The 15,383-nt window shown below is 32.5% G+C and overlaps 1 protein-coding gene and 1 pseudogene across 2 annotated transcripts; both read right to left on the bottom strand.

The window, feature by feature from the left end:
* LOC139818679 (fatty acyl-CoA reductase wat-like) overlaps window positions 1–15,383 on the bottom strand; it is a 70,138-nt pseudogene that overhangs the window by 9,066 nt on the left and 45,689 nt on the right.
* Window positions 2,158–8,843, bottom strand: LOC139818678 (uncharacterized). 2 transcript variants are annotated; one of them, XM_071787502.1, is made up of 9 exons: window positions 8,336–8,552; window positions 8,172–8,231; window positions 5,230–5,447; window positions 4,581–4,998; window positions 3,993–4,114; window positions 3,407–3,636; window positions 3,168–3,327; window positions 2,738–2,840; window positions 2,158–2,452 (listed from the first exon to the last, which is right to left on the bottom strand). In XM_071787502.1, the coding sequence occupies exons 6-9, from the start codon at window positions 3,632–3,634 to the stop codon at window positions 2,377–2,379; spliced, it is 567 nt and encodes a 188-aa protein (XP_071643603.1). In that variant the 5' UTR covers window positions 3,635–3,636; window positions 3,993–4,114; window positions 4,581–4,998; window positions 5,230–5,447; window positions 8,172–8,231; window positions 8,336–8,552; the 3' UTR covers window positions 2,158–2,376. The 2 variants fall into 2 exon arrangements, 1 of the variants encoding a protein (XP_071643603.1); XR_011733475.1 differs by having other exon boundaries at window positions 5,230–8,231; window positions 8,336–8,843.

Genomic DNA, 15,383 nt, shown 5'->3' with positions numbered 1-15,383 from the left:
TTTCTTTGTGTATACTGATATTTTTGTAATTCTTTCTTTGCCTAAAATCTTTGACTATGGCATAAAATAAACCAATCTCTCTCCTTCTCTCCTCTCTCTCTCTCTCCTCTCCCGTCCTCCCCTCTCGAGAGAGAGAGAGAGAGAGAGAGAGAGAGAGAGAGAGAGAGAGAGAGAGAGAGAGGAGAGAGAGAGAGAGAGAGAGAGAAGAGAGAGAGAGAGCGAGAGAGAGAGATAGAAGAGAGAGAGATCTCCTCCCTCTCCTCTCTCTCTCCCTCTCTCCTCTCTCCCTCTCTCCCTCCTCCCTTCCCTCCTCCTCCCTCCCTCCCTCCCTCCCTGCCTCCCTCCCTCCCTCCCTCCTCCTCTCCCCTCCCTTCCTCCTCCCCCCCCCCCCCCCCCCCTCTCCCTCTCTCTCTGTCTGTCTGTCTGCGTGCGTGCGTGCGTGCGTGCGTGCGTGCGTGCGTATTGGATACACCAAATTTTTATCTTTGCCGTCTTTTGGATTGTCTGGGTTGTGTTTACAATTATATATACATAACTGTAACGATGCGCCCCGTAAAACGCATCGTTCCGGCCGTATAGTTAGGGAGCTGGCGACCAAAATTTCTATATGATTTGCTCATGTGGTAGACATTATTAATAGCGATAATTGTACCATAAGAAACATTAAGGACCGCGTCTGCCATCATGGTAGCGCTGCGTTGTCAATTGACAGCGCTTCGAATTTATTAAAAAAAAAGGAGGTACTAATTTGTTCATGTCTGCCTCTGAGGCTGATGTTCAGAATCCTTCTGAAAACAAAGAAAATCGAAGGCAGACATCCAGGGCTCTGACTTTTGTAGTAATCAATTTTTCAAGTTTTTTTATGATTTAAAAAAGTGTATATGAAGTGCACACTTGGCAGACCTGAATTGTTCGATTAAAGACAATGTGAAGGACCCCAGAAAAATGGTCTGCCAGCATGTTGTTTCTGCGTTGTCAATTGACAGCGCTTCAAAAATGTTAAAAAAAAAGGTGTGCTATATCATGTGCTCATGTCTACTTCTTGGACTGATGTTTAGATTTCTTATAAAAACGAAGAAAATTGATGAGGCAGACATCCAGGCCTCTAATATTCCAAAGGCAGACCATTTGAATATTTTTTTGAAAAACTCGACGCTCGCGCCAAGCTACAAGTAAAAAATTCTACGTCTACAAAATATCAATAAAAATAATTAATGTTACATATAAGCAATCGATATATAGGAGCGATTTTCACAACATATTTCAAATATTCGGGTTCTAAGTCTGTTAACTGTCGTCCCGCAGGTACCCACACAGCATGAAATATTTTTAAATTATTTAGGAAATATTTTATCGCAAGATTTGAAATATTTTAGAAATATGTCATGAAATATTTTTGAAATACAAATATGTCTATGAATTACATACTTTTGAAATATTTCTTGAAATATTTTGAAAATCTTTCGCAAATATTTCAAGTAATTTACAAGTATTTCAGTATTTTTAAATAAAATATATCAGAAAATATTTTGAAAACGTTTCTAAAGGTTTCTTGAAATATTTCACGAAATATCTCTAAAATGTTTCTAAAGGTTTCTTGATTTATGATTATTTCTTAATATATTTCATAAAATATTTCTTTATAGTGCACACAATCATAGACTTATATAGATAGACCGGCCCCTGCCGTAAGAGGCAGCATGACAGCATAACGGTGCAGACATAGGCTGGTCCACTTGACGCTACAAATGCTTCGAAGCATTCCTCTTCTCTTTTCTTTCAAATGAAGAAAGATCGAAGGAGAAGAAGAACGCTCCAAAGCATTTGTAGCGTCAAGTAGACCGCAGCCTATGTCTGCACCGTAATAATGCTGCCATGCTGCCTCTTACTGCGGGTGCGGTCTAGCTATCTATATAAGTCTATGCACACAATAATCGAAACAAAATTAAACGAAAAAATATTGAGCAATCGCATAAAACCGTTCATAGGAGTGGTTAAAGCAGCCGATACAAAAAATAGGTTGTATCAACCACTTCTTTATATGGTTTTTAACGATTTTTCAATATTTTTCTGTTCAATTCTGTTCAGTTCAATTATGTACGCTATAAAGAAAGATGAGCGTGTAATTTTGATACAAAATAATGTATACTTAAAAAATTTCATTTTTATGATACAATATTTATTTTTGATACAATATTAATATTTTATTGTAAACTACGTTTTTACACATGGCACCATTTGAAGCATCCAGTGCATCTAACCCACTTTTCTCCTTTAGCATCACTCGAAAACTGCTTATCACACAAAAGACCAGGGGACGAAATTATGCGCGGGGATGGCATTTGGGCACTTTACCCTATAAATTCTTTCTTGAATTTAAACTTCATCTGGATCATCTACATTTTCGTCAGGTGGTACTATCGGTTGAAATATTTTTCTTTTTTGAGCTTGCCTGGAAAATTAGACAATTTTGATAAATATTAAAAAATAAAATAACTAGTATATAAAGTAAACACCTCTAGAACAATACTATAACAACCTAAAATGTTACGATTTTTTCTAGAGGATAAAAAATTATTTATACAAACACAAAGATTGCAAATACCTTTAATAAACAGTTGAAATAGTTAAAATATAAGAATTTTTCCTTTAAACTCGATTTCCCGTAAAAAAGGTAGTTATAATATTTACTGTTATAATATTTACAGAGTACAAAGTGTTGTTCATAATTACGTACGTTTTAGCACGAAGCAATCTTGTCCTTGAACTATCAAGCCATCTTTTAACGCTATGTTTGATATCTTTCTCGCTAACATCAGGAAATTGTAGTTTTACACCATCTACATACATAAAAATAATAATTGTTATAAATACAAACGTTGTAACATTTATAGTGATACTAGTAGCACAAACCAACCAGTGATGAATACCTATAATAAACGAAATCTGCAAAAAGGATAAAAAACACTATATTTTATTACTTTTACAATAGTGTAATTCTCAAGTTTTAAAAACTAAAAGATATAATTATTATTTTATTGCATTAAAAACTTAAAAACCTTATATATTTAAGAAAATACAATAATGATCTATTCAATCACTTGGTTGATTTAAGCAATTATTCATTTAGGTATTATAAAGCTTGCTTTATCTGACTTAGAACTTACGATAAACGCAACTGCATAAGGCAAGATCAGAAAAAATTTTCTTATGTTTTTGTCCATAAAAGCTGTAGTTCGAGGCTGCAGAATTTGTTATTATGCTGGATAAAATATTGTAAATTAAGTCGTGAGACGTATTACCACCTTTGCTTTTCATGTATAATACCTACAAAATTAATAAATTTTATAGAACATATATATATATATATATATATATATATATATATATGTTAGTAAAAAATTACCACGTCATTAAAAAATTTTCTTTCCATCTTCAATTTTTCTTCAACTGCAGCAAAGGTTTTATTTTCATCATTGATAGGGAAATATTTTGTCATTGTTTCTATCACAGCAGCATCAATTACATTATGTCCATGCTTAATACCATTCTTTTCCATCAAACCTATTTTTGCTATCATGATATCTTGCTTTTTTGATAAACCATTCATTATAGTCAACATTTTCTTTTGCATACCTATAATAATAAATTAACTGTTATATTGCTAATCTTAATATAATAAATGTTTAATTACACACGGAAAGAAATATAATTTGTTGAGACAGCAAAAAATTCGGTTAAATTAACCATAAAACATTTCTTACATTTTAGACAACCTATTTCTTGATCACACCATATATGTAATAATTAATCGATGAAAGTTATGATAAACGACGGTTTTGACGTCATATATTGATATTATTTTGATTAGGCTGTTATTTTCAATACATACAATTCAACTGTATGCATAATTATGTACAATATAATAGCACACAATTTTCATTTTTATTTTACCTAATTTTTAATCAGATCATACTGATGTATAGACTTACCATATATATTGAATAAAAATTCTTGAGAAGTCGTTGGAGTCTGAATTTCAAAATTGTCAATAATTACTGGTTTTGCATGTTTTTAGCAGTATTAGCAGTAATACTTTGTTTAACAGTTTCGTCTGTAAGAAATAGATTATATTTTTAACTTGAACGTGAGTATGTGAAGCGTGAGTATAAGAAAAAACATATTTTCAAATAAAAATCTTTTAAAATTATGCAACTAAAAATTTTAAATAAATAAATAGCACATTTTACAAGAGCTATTATAATTACATGAAAATATCTATTTAATAAACGTTTCATAACTCTCCGTCACCCATCTGGGTCTTTAAAAACCCAATCAAAATTTCTTGCATTTCTTCTTAGAGAGTAAAAGGCTTTGTATAAATTAAATTTAATATTTAACTTTAAAACCTACTAAATATTTTAGTAAAGATATTGTGACAAGTAACTCAGAATTTTTTTTGATATTTTGGAAGCCTAGAACACAAAAATAATATAGGGTAGACTTGAAAGTCCCAGTTGGATGACATTCGTTGCATAAGTAAAAAAATGATAGGTGATGGAAGGTTAATTTCACTTTACTATCTGTTGAAGATGTATTTTGCGATTCTTGCTGTAATTGTGATAAACTATTGGCTGCTTTTTTCTTGTCAATTATGTCTTCGTTAGTGAAATCATCATTACTCAAATCCTCACGTTGTTTGTCCTCATTTACAATAGAGAGGCTTGACGGTACATCTGGGGTAAATGCTACTATCTGTTTCATTCTTTGAAAGTTTATTATATTCCCTTGAGTCTTCACTTTCATCGTCAGAAGGAATATTATTCCATTTGCTTTTATTTCTTTTGTTAAAGCGATTATTATCCTCAGTACAAAATTCGTCAGATAATTTTCTTTTCTTTCGAAGAAATCTTGTTCGTTTTAATTTTTCCTGATCACTCATATCAGAAACCTTATCTACGTAAGTTTTTAGTTCACTTACTGCACTGATATAATTGTCTGCAAAAAAAATTGTTTTATAAATAAGTTGTTTTACTTATATATATATATATATATATATATATATATATATATATATATATATATATATATAGATGAATGAAAAGAAAAGTAATTCATAATTTTTTATTTTACATTTAAAAGGTCAACTTTTTTATAATTACTAGACCAAAGTTTATTTTTGCATATTATTACATTGTTTATATATAAGTTAAAAAAAAAGATATTTACCATTCGATTTAATAAATCTTATAACTGGATAAACTTCCCAGTCTTCTGTAGGATCATGCTGATTAATAACTGCTCTACGAATTTTATCGCTATCATCAAATGGAGGCCATTGTAATGTTTTAAAATCATCTGATAGCCATTTAGATGGAACCACTCTTTTTCCATCGTCATCCTCAATGATAGCGAAGGCTTTCATTTCTCAAATGTAATATAATCAACTATTTTGTAAATGACAATTTTGTACAAAGTTATCTATTTAAGTATTATCTGAATATATGATAAAATTATATTATTAAAACATACAACTTCTTAAAATTATACATATAATGTATACATATATAATGTAACACAATTAACAACTTCATATTTTCTATGCATATTATATTATTTTCTTTTACACTGAATAAAATAATAATAATAATTTATAATTTAATTTTATTTTATATGTATAATAAAAATAGATTTCAATTAACAAGTCCTTTTTTAATTTTAAAGGATATCGTGAATTATATATAAGAAATGTTGAAATTAATTTACTACAAATATTGCAATAAATTTATAAATTATAAAATATATTATTACGTTGTTGTAGTGTTATACATTTATTATACATATAATATTTCATTATAATGATACATATGTATGTATTATAGGAAATGCTACAAATCCATTTTTATACGGAATTTTAAAAACTTTTGCACGAATCATATCACAAGGCCAATCTTTAATAACATTTGATTCAGTTACAACATTAATACCTAGTTTACTACTAGAAAAACGTGGCAGAGAATATAAATCACTTTCTTGTATACACTCTTTTCCAATTACATACACAATACTTTTATATTTTGCAAAATTTAGAACATTAACAATGGTATTATCTGTAAGTAAAACGCAGTTATTTCTGTCATCACTAATGTCAATACGCCACGAATTTATTGTCAAAATTTTGTATTGACAGTGATATTTCCGAGTATTTGTAACAACACCGTTATAGTGACATTTCTGAACATTGATTTCATTTTCTTTTACATTGAAATTATTTTTTATGTCATCTGTTATACATTCGTCATATTCTACCAGTCTTCTCGCGATTTGCTGCAATGGCCTGTCACTTTTTCTTAATAATTTTTTTAAAGAACAAATATAATTTTCGAATGGAAAGGCGCTGAAAGCCTCCAATGGACCGTACTTCTTAACATCCTTAGGTAGGTGTATTAAATTATGCACATTAAATGTAACATTTCCTTTGCCATAAATTTTTTGAAAACTTTCTACAAAAAGTATTAACAGTTGTTCTGCATACTGAATATTTCTAGAATCCAACACTAAAATGGAATTTGTAAGAATCGAGATACTAACATGAAGCAGTAAAAAATTATTATAAACATCTGATGTTACAATATCTTTTAAAATTACGGGGCCGAAATACAGTAAAAAATGACGAAATTCTGTGGCTTTCCAAAGTTTCCAATAAGAAAGAGACCTTGAACGTCTATTAAAATCAAAAGGTAAAACATATTTCAATTTTTCCAAATTGTCTGAAATTTTTTCAATTTGCGTTTCTGATAATTTATAACTTTTTTTTTACGTCCTTTATTTCCCAACCAATGCCTTATTATTTGCCTCATTACACCAATAAACACTAAATGCATAGGATCTAATGGTACGTTTGATACTAAGCCTACATAAGGCAATAAGTTTAAAATGGTTGAGCCATATGTTGATAATCTCTATTGTACTCTAAATTTTTAAATTTTTCATTACTTCGTAAATGTGTATTGCAATATATCTCTAAGCTTTTACGATCTGCTAATGGGAAACAAACTGAATTATAATATTCGCCTTCAATAAGACATTTGCTGCAACTATTGTAGCCGCTAGGATATTTTGTATTTAAAATAAATGATTTGGCAGGTGCATCGCATATAAATGCATGAATTCTTACGTTATAAATTTCATTATTGTGTGTCCATTATTTATTAATACTACTGCTTCGTCAACAAAATTTTTCAGGAAAACGTTTGGATCCTGAGGTTTTTTAATTCCATGATAAATACCTACAACATGTACACTCTTTAACTCGGAATCTTTGCATAAAATTGTCCAAACGCCTTTTTCTGAAGAATTACCTGATATAGGAGCACCATCAACATTAATCAATAGATTTACAGTGGAAAATTTATGTTTTAATATAAGACGGTTTTCAATAATTTTTTTGATGGCATTTGTTAAGCCTATATGACAATATTGTCCGTTATCCATATTTATAACATTAGTTGATTTTGGCGTTTTTAATAAAGTACGGGAATCTTTAGGAAATTGTGTGTTAGTGTTTTTATTTAATATCAACAACAATGAATTTATAGCATTATGAGGAATTTTGAATTGTTTTGCCCAATATTTAATTTCATTTGGGAATTTTTCATTTTGCGCTGACTCTGCATTTTTTAAATAATCAAATAAATTATCATCACAATGTTGATGCTCATCATGTACACTACTATCAGAATTACAATATAAAATACTATCAGCGTCACTATTACTGTGTCGATAAGTGATAGAACTAGCAATACTTGTGGCATCGTCATCTTTATAAGTAGATAAACACTGATCAACATAATCAAATTTATTGTCAACATGAATTTCATTAACTTCAGTCTGTGATGGATTTGTGTCCCTTGTTATTACATTTTCTAACATATTTATGTTATTATCAGAATCTATATTTATATCAATATCACTATCTACATCTTTATGTATTGTTAAATTTTTTTTAAATATAGCAAATTCTTTTTTAATATCTTGTAACTGAAGTACACTTTGTTCTTTTGCTAAACGATAAATTTGCCTTTTACTTTGAGCTATTTCCCCTTTCCGTACTCTTGGCATTCTGATTTATTACACAAGAAAATATGATAAAATATAATTTTAATTATTACCTTATTTTGAGAACAGCGCAGAATTAAAAACTCGCTTAGCACAAACAATAAATTTTAAACCTGTATAAAAAGAGGTTAAATAAAAATTAAAACAAATGTAAAATACACATATATATATATATATATATATAACTATAATATACGTATATATATTTTATACTTACTATATACTTAATAATAATCAGACAATTATTGGCTCGGAAGCTAATCGCCGAATCTCTTCTTTCTGTGTCCGTACTATCTTTTTGTTTAGCACTTTTATAGCCACGGGCGCAATATATTTGCCATAATTAATGCTCACGAAGACAACTATTGTAAGATGGTCGAGTTTCAAGTTTAAGGACAACCTTTATTAAGCGCCGATGCCTCGATCCCCGCCTGCTGCATACGATATGCTTTATAATCCTGTCTACAAATGGCATGTTAAATCGATACTCGCATCTCTCGATCATTCTCGAAAGTCTCGAAGTTTATTGTTAACTCATTTTTTCCGCAATGCCGATTGGTCTCTTCTCTTGGTGCGCTAACTTCGTGAGCGGCTGTCATTGGCTGCGTTCAGCCGATACTCCGCTAGCCTACCAATCGTGAGCAGTCGCTCGTTTCCTCTCCTTTGACCCAATGGATTAAAAGGAGAGGAATAACGAGCGACTGCTCACGATTGCTAGGCTAGCGAAGTATCGGCTGAACGCACCCATTGCATATTTTGACAGTTAATTGTCAAAAAGTTAATAGTGAAAAACTAAATAGCGCGCGCAAAGCGCGCGTCTGTGATGTCTATATAGTGAATATAAAAAACGGCAAATAAGTATAAAATTTTTAATTTATTTGTTCAAAATGCACAAATATTACTCAAAGATTTCCAAAATATTTGTTGTAAAATTAAAAAAAAAATTTTTTTGATGTATTGCTAGAAATGTTTAATGGAGAATTTTTGAAATATTTCTAAATTATTTTATGAAAGATATCGTAATTGATAAAAAAAAATGTATAAAATATTTGCCATATATAGCAGAAATATTTTGTAAAAGATTTTTTCTACATTTTAAAAATATTTTTATATACATTTTTTAAAATATTTTTAAATCTTTCATGAAATATTTCATACTAGTCTAATAAAAATATTTCTTATAATATTTGCGTAACATTTAAAAAATATTTTGTAAAATATTTTCCTAAAATATTTTAAAATGTTTTAAAGATATTTACGAAAGATTGTTAAAATATTTTATTAAAATATTTCAAAAAATGATTCACAAAAAATATATCATGCTGTGTGGGTACAAAATAACTGCATAGTTTGTCTTGAAAATTGAAGATCCCGAAGATCGATCAGGTACAAATTTTTTCATTTAAATGTATAATGTAAATTTTGTGCTATAAATCTTCTTGAATTTTTTTCCTTTGTAATACTTGCCATCGAGCAGCCACCGCGTCTCTAGATTATATGTTCGTATGTGAAACACAAATTTAAACATGTGTATCTTTTAGATGAAGAAGGTGACATGAACGAAAGCACCGACATCAGTTATCAATCGGGTTGGAAAAAACCGGCACAGTATCTCGGACAGCGATGACGACACTTTTTAAATTTATTTGCTTTTTTTTTACTTTTTCATTACCTGTTGGGTTGAGTTAATAAAAATTACTAAATAAAATAATAATAGTAAAACTATTAATAATAACAATAATCAGCCGTAATACCCGCTGTTGAGATTTACCGACAGGAACGTGCGACTCAGGCGTCACCTACAGTTACAGTCTCTACTGTAACCATAACTTCACTCACTTACGTTCTTTCAGTCTCAGTCGTACGGTCGCTTCTCTCCCTTGTACATCGGGTCATGCGTAATTAAAGTGTTCAAATCAAAAGCTAGATCTCGCGTATTACCACCTTTATCCACTCATCCAGCAACAGGTTATGGGCCCAGACTGACCCGAAGTACAGCGCAAAAGACTTATTGTGCACGTGTCTATCGAGGTTATCGTCGTGTCGAACAAGTCCACGGGTGAACAAGTCCGATCCCGCATCAAAGATGAATACGAGCGGGCGCGGTACGTTTCGAGCAACTCAATAATGAGAATTACGACACCTGGAAAATCCAAATGAGAGCGATCTTGATAAAGAACGACGCCTGGGGGTACGCGAGCGGCACGTGCGTAATGCCCGGTGTCCACGATGCAAGAACTGTGTCCAAGTTTCGGTTTAAGCCAATGAAACTGCTACTTTTCTGTAAGAGCTGCAAGTTGATTGGCTTAAACTGAAACTTGGACACATAGGCCAGTCATTAAAGACAATCAATTCACTTTAATTACAAAAGTTTTCAAATTTTGATGGAATATTGGGTGAGTTGAAATAACAATAAATCTCATTTTGCAACCATCCCGAGGTCCGGAACATGCTAAACATTGCAAAAAACGTTTAATTTATTATAACTTTGCGAAAAAAAATTACAAAAGTCCTGCAAACTTAAAGCAATATCTATTGTAATATTTTCCACAATGTGTTAGATTTGCAACCTATTTTGAGGCGCGCAACATTGAATTTTTTTATAAAATAACTTATAAAATAATTTTTGTTTGTAAGTTGGAGGAAAAAATTGCAAAAGTGCTGCAAATCGATAGAATAACTTTTACAACTACCCCGAACAGCTGTACCAATTTGCAACCTTCTATGTTACAAGCAACATATTTTTTTAAATTAATAATGAAACAATTGTTTATTTGGTCGTAATTTTGCCAAAAAAATTGCAAAAGTTTTGCAAATTGGTTGCAAACGTTGAGATTATTTTTCGTCACAAGCTGTTAAGTTTGCAACCTCGGACAAGGGCCGCAACCTTGAAAAATTAGCAACAATTATTATTTTGCACTTTTTACAAGCGTGAAAAAATTGCAAAAGTTTTGCAAATTTTACGGAGTGCTTCAAATGTCTTCCTTTATCCGAATATAAATTTGCAACCCTCTACTAGTTACGCAAATTATTGCAACTTATTAATGAATAATTTTGTGTTACAAAATTAATGCAAAAGTGTTGCAAATCCAGGGAAACAAATAAAAAATACATTTACACATGATGTCGAATTTGCAACCTTCTATCTGTCACGCAAAATATTCAAATCAAATATATTTTTCTTTACTTTTCGATGATTGTATTAATTTACTGAGTATTTATTGATGGAATGTGAGTTAAGGAGATCGAATACAATATTTTGACTAATAAATTTTGATTAATAAATTTCGATTCGTTTTCCGAAAGGTTTCTTGCGCTCTTTTGCCAAAAATTCCTCCGTTATTTCTTCGGCGCAAAATAAACATTTTGTCCTGAAGTTGAACGGTTGTGGTGGTAACGGTGGATTGTCCTCTGGGTCAGGAATTACTTCACGCGGTCTTTTAAGAAATGTATTAATGCTCTTCTCGTTGGTGTACAGCTTTCTACATTTTTGATGCAGTCTCACATTTTTCAGTCCGACAATAAGAGCTGCCTTCCCGTCCTGTCTTTTTTCACTACTATTAATTAAAGAACTGATACCTATAATGATTTTTTAATATATTTAATGCAAAATATTTTTTGAAGATACATTAGTATATTTTAATTTTAAAATTATTTCGTAATGTCTTAGGCTGGGGCTACACTATGCGCGTTTTCGCGAATCCGATTCGCGAAAACGCAAATAGTGTAGCCCCAGCCTCTTATAGATTTGAGAAATTTTTATTTACTTAACTGATACCTTTTTCTTTAACGTCGTCAATAGCTCCACTTTGTAAATCTTTACCACAAATAAAACAAACATTTTCGTTTTCCATAATTAATTTATAAGTACGATGCTGTCAAACGATGCTACTCGTGTAACGTTTTCTTACGTGAATAAGAAACAACAAGAAAGGTCAGAAAATATGCCGAAAATGTGTACCGTTAAAATAGGAGAAATAATAAGAAAAGTCCGCGTACTTTTCTATTGTCACGCACCACAACAACACCAAAAACTAAAGCCTCATACACAGGTGCGAAGCAACTATCGGGGCCTCATAGTATTGAGCATGTAACGTATATATTTGATTTAAATATTTTGCGTGACAGGTAGAAGGTTGCAAATTCGACATTATGTGTAAATGTATTTTTAATTTGTTTCCCTGGATTTGCAACACTTTTGCATTAATTTTGTAACACAAAATTAGTCATTAATAAGTTGCAATAATTTGCGTAACTAGTAAAGGGTTGCAAATTTATATTCGGATAAAGGAAGACATTTGAAGCACTCCGTAAATTTTGCAAAACTTTTGCAATTTTTTCACGCTTGTAAAAAGTTCAAAATAATAATTGTTGATAATTTTTCAAGGTTGCGGACCTTGTCCGAGGTTGCAAACTTAATAGCTTGTGACGAAAAATAATCTCAACGTTTGCAACCAATTTGCAAAACTTTTGCAATTTTTTTGGCAAAATTACGACCAAATAAACAATTGTTCCATCATTGATTTAAAAAAAATATGTTGCGTGTAACATAGAAGGTTGCAAATTGGTACAGCTGTTCGGGATAGTTGTAAAAGTTATTCTATCAGTTTGCAGCACTTTTGCAATTTTTTCCTCCAAATTACAAACAAAAACGTTATTTTACAATAAATTTCAATGTTGCGCGTCTCGAAATAGGTTGCAAATCTAACACATTGTGGAAAATATTACAATAGACATTGCTTTAAGTTTGCAGGACTTTTGCAATTTTTTTCGCAAAGTTATAATAAATTAACATTCTTTTGCAATATTTAACATGTTCCGGACCTCGGAGATGGTTGCAAAATGAGATTTATTGTTATTTCAACTCACCCAATATTCCATCAAAATTTTAAAACTTTTGTAATTAAAGTTAAATTTTCGAATTTTTGTGTCTTTACTGACTGGCCTAACAGTTCTTGCATCGTGGACACCGGGCTTAAAGCCGACGGGCGGAGACTCGGTGGCAGAAGCCGCAGTGCAACGCTGGACCGAAAACGACCTGAAGGCGCAATCGGACATCATCCTGGCCATAAATCCGTCCGTTATCAAGCAGGTAAAAGGATGCGAGACCGCGCGGGAAATCTGGACGAAGCTAGAAGATATCTACGAATCGAAAGGCCCGATGCGGAAAGCCGCCCTACTAAATCCCTGATCTCGCATAAGATGCGAGACGACGACGACGCGCGCAAAAAAACGCAAGAATTTCTCGATATCGTCGATAAATTGGCCGACATGACAATAGAGATCAACCACGATCTGCTCAGCATCATGATGCTGCGAAGTCTCCCAGAAAGCTTCGAGAACTTTCGGTGCGCGATCGCGTCGCGTGACGACCTCCCGAGTCCCGAGGCGCTGCGCGTGAAGATTCTGGAAGAGTACGAGACGCGAAGAGGAAGTGGCTACGGGACGGCGAGTCAGACCGCCATGATTGCCGGTAAATCCTTTCGCAAGAGAGGCAGATCGGGGAAGAAGAGCAAAACCGACCAGGAGAAAACCGAAAAAGAGAAGACGTCCAACCGGAGCAGCAAGGTAAAATGCGACATTTGCCACAAATTCGGCCACGAGGCGAAAGAATGCTGGCACGCCGACAAATCCAAGCAACAGTCCGCGAATAGCGTGGCCGCGGATAACGTTAGCCTGTACGCCGCGTCGGGCGCGCCGGATGCAAGTGCGCGAGAAATTTTCCAGATCAGTGAAAACGTGGATCGCCGCGGATGGTGCGTCGACAGCGGGTGCACGTCGCACATGTGCAGCGACATTGACGCGTTCGCGGAGTAGTGTAAGAGCTGGCAACAGAAAAAGCAACATGCCTCGGTCCATGAAATATCTTACCTGGAAAAGGTTCGATTGCTGCCGGCAAAGCGAAAGCCCGACCGTCAGAAGGCGGACTGGAAGCTAAGTGGGTGGGCGGGCGATCAAACGTGTAAATTTTCCAACAAAAAAAACTGTCGATCGGCACGGCTGAAAATTTGCATAGGTATCGAGGAGTATGAGAAAAAGCAGGAAAAAAATTGTCAGAAGAGTAAATAGAAGCTAAAGGGTTGTCAGAAGCTGCCAAAGTTGCGAAAAATCTCGGAAAATTTACATATTAAGAAGCACTTCTGACAATTTGCATTTGTATTGTTTACGTATAGAATAAACTAAGTGCAAAGTGTCAGAAGGCAAAGTGGAAGCGATCATGAGAAAATCGGGTGCAAAGTGCGAGAGCGTCTTTCGGCGCGCGGCGCAGCGCCCAGTGGACCGATCGCTTTTCTCTTGATTTTCACACCGTACTTACATATTTCATAGCACTACTGACAATTTATCTGAATATTCATAAAGGACTAAAGGAACTATTATTAAAATGTCAGAAGTCAATTGAGAAGAATTAATAAATTTAATTTTGCTTCCTCATAGAGGAAGCTTTGTGATGGTAAAAAATTTTTTGTCGAGATTTTAAAAGAAAATAGGTTTAGAATGCTCCAAAATGTCGAGAAATCATATTAGTAGGAAATGTCCGGAAGTGTATGTATGTATATGAGAGTGTGTGTGTGTGTGTGTGTGTGTGTGTGTGTGTGTGTGTGTGTGTGTGTGTGTGTGTGTGTGCGTACGGATTTTTGTAATACACGTATCTACTTCTAAAATTTTTTAGATACCGGGTTGAAGTTTTGCACACCAAATAGAGTATCATAGAAAGTATGTCCTCCTCTAATTTTATTAAAATCCGTCGACCGGTATGGATTTTAAGGAGATTTTCATTTTTCAGAAAAGCGTATTTTACGCTGTAGCTTTCTCAATATTTGAGATATCGATCTATTTCTAATTCTATTATATTTCTCAGTTCTTTTTACCCCTATTTCATATACAATTCTTTAAAATTTGGTTAATCAGTTCTTGAGTTATAGAAATTTCAGTAAATTTGACTGTTTTTTTAAACAGAAATCGGTAACCCCTTTATTATTAACAATTTTTATTAATTCTATTATATTTTTCAGTCTTTTCTACCCCTATTTCATATACAATTCTTTAAAATTTAGTTAATCAGTTCTTGAGTTATAGAAATTTCAGTAAACTTGACTGTTTTTTTAAACAGAAATTGGTAACCCATTTATCATTAACAATTTTTATTAATTCTATTATATTCTTCAGTCTTTTCTACCCCTATTTCATATATTATTCTTTAAAATTTGGTTAATCAATCAATAATTCTTTAAAATTTCTGTTTAAAAAAACAGTCAAGTTTACTG

This window comes from Temnothorax longispinosus, chromosome 9, assembly GCF_030848805.1.
Source record: "Temnothorax longispinosus isolate EJ_2023e chromosome 9, Tlon_JGU_v1, whole genome shotgun sequence".
NCBI classification, from domain to species: domain Eukaryota; kingdom Metazoa; phylum Arthropoda; class Insecta; order Hymenoptera; family Formicidae; genus Temnothorax; species Temnothorax longispinosus.
This window is presented reverse-complemented; position numbering and strand designations above follow the sequence as displayed.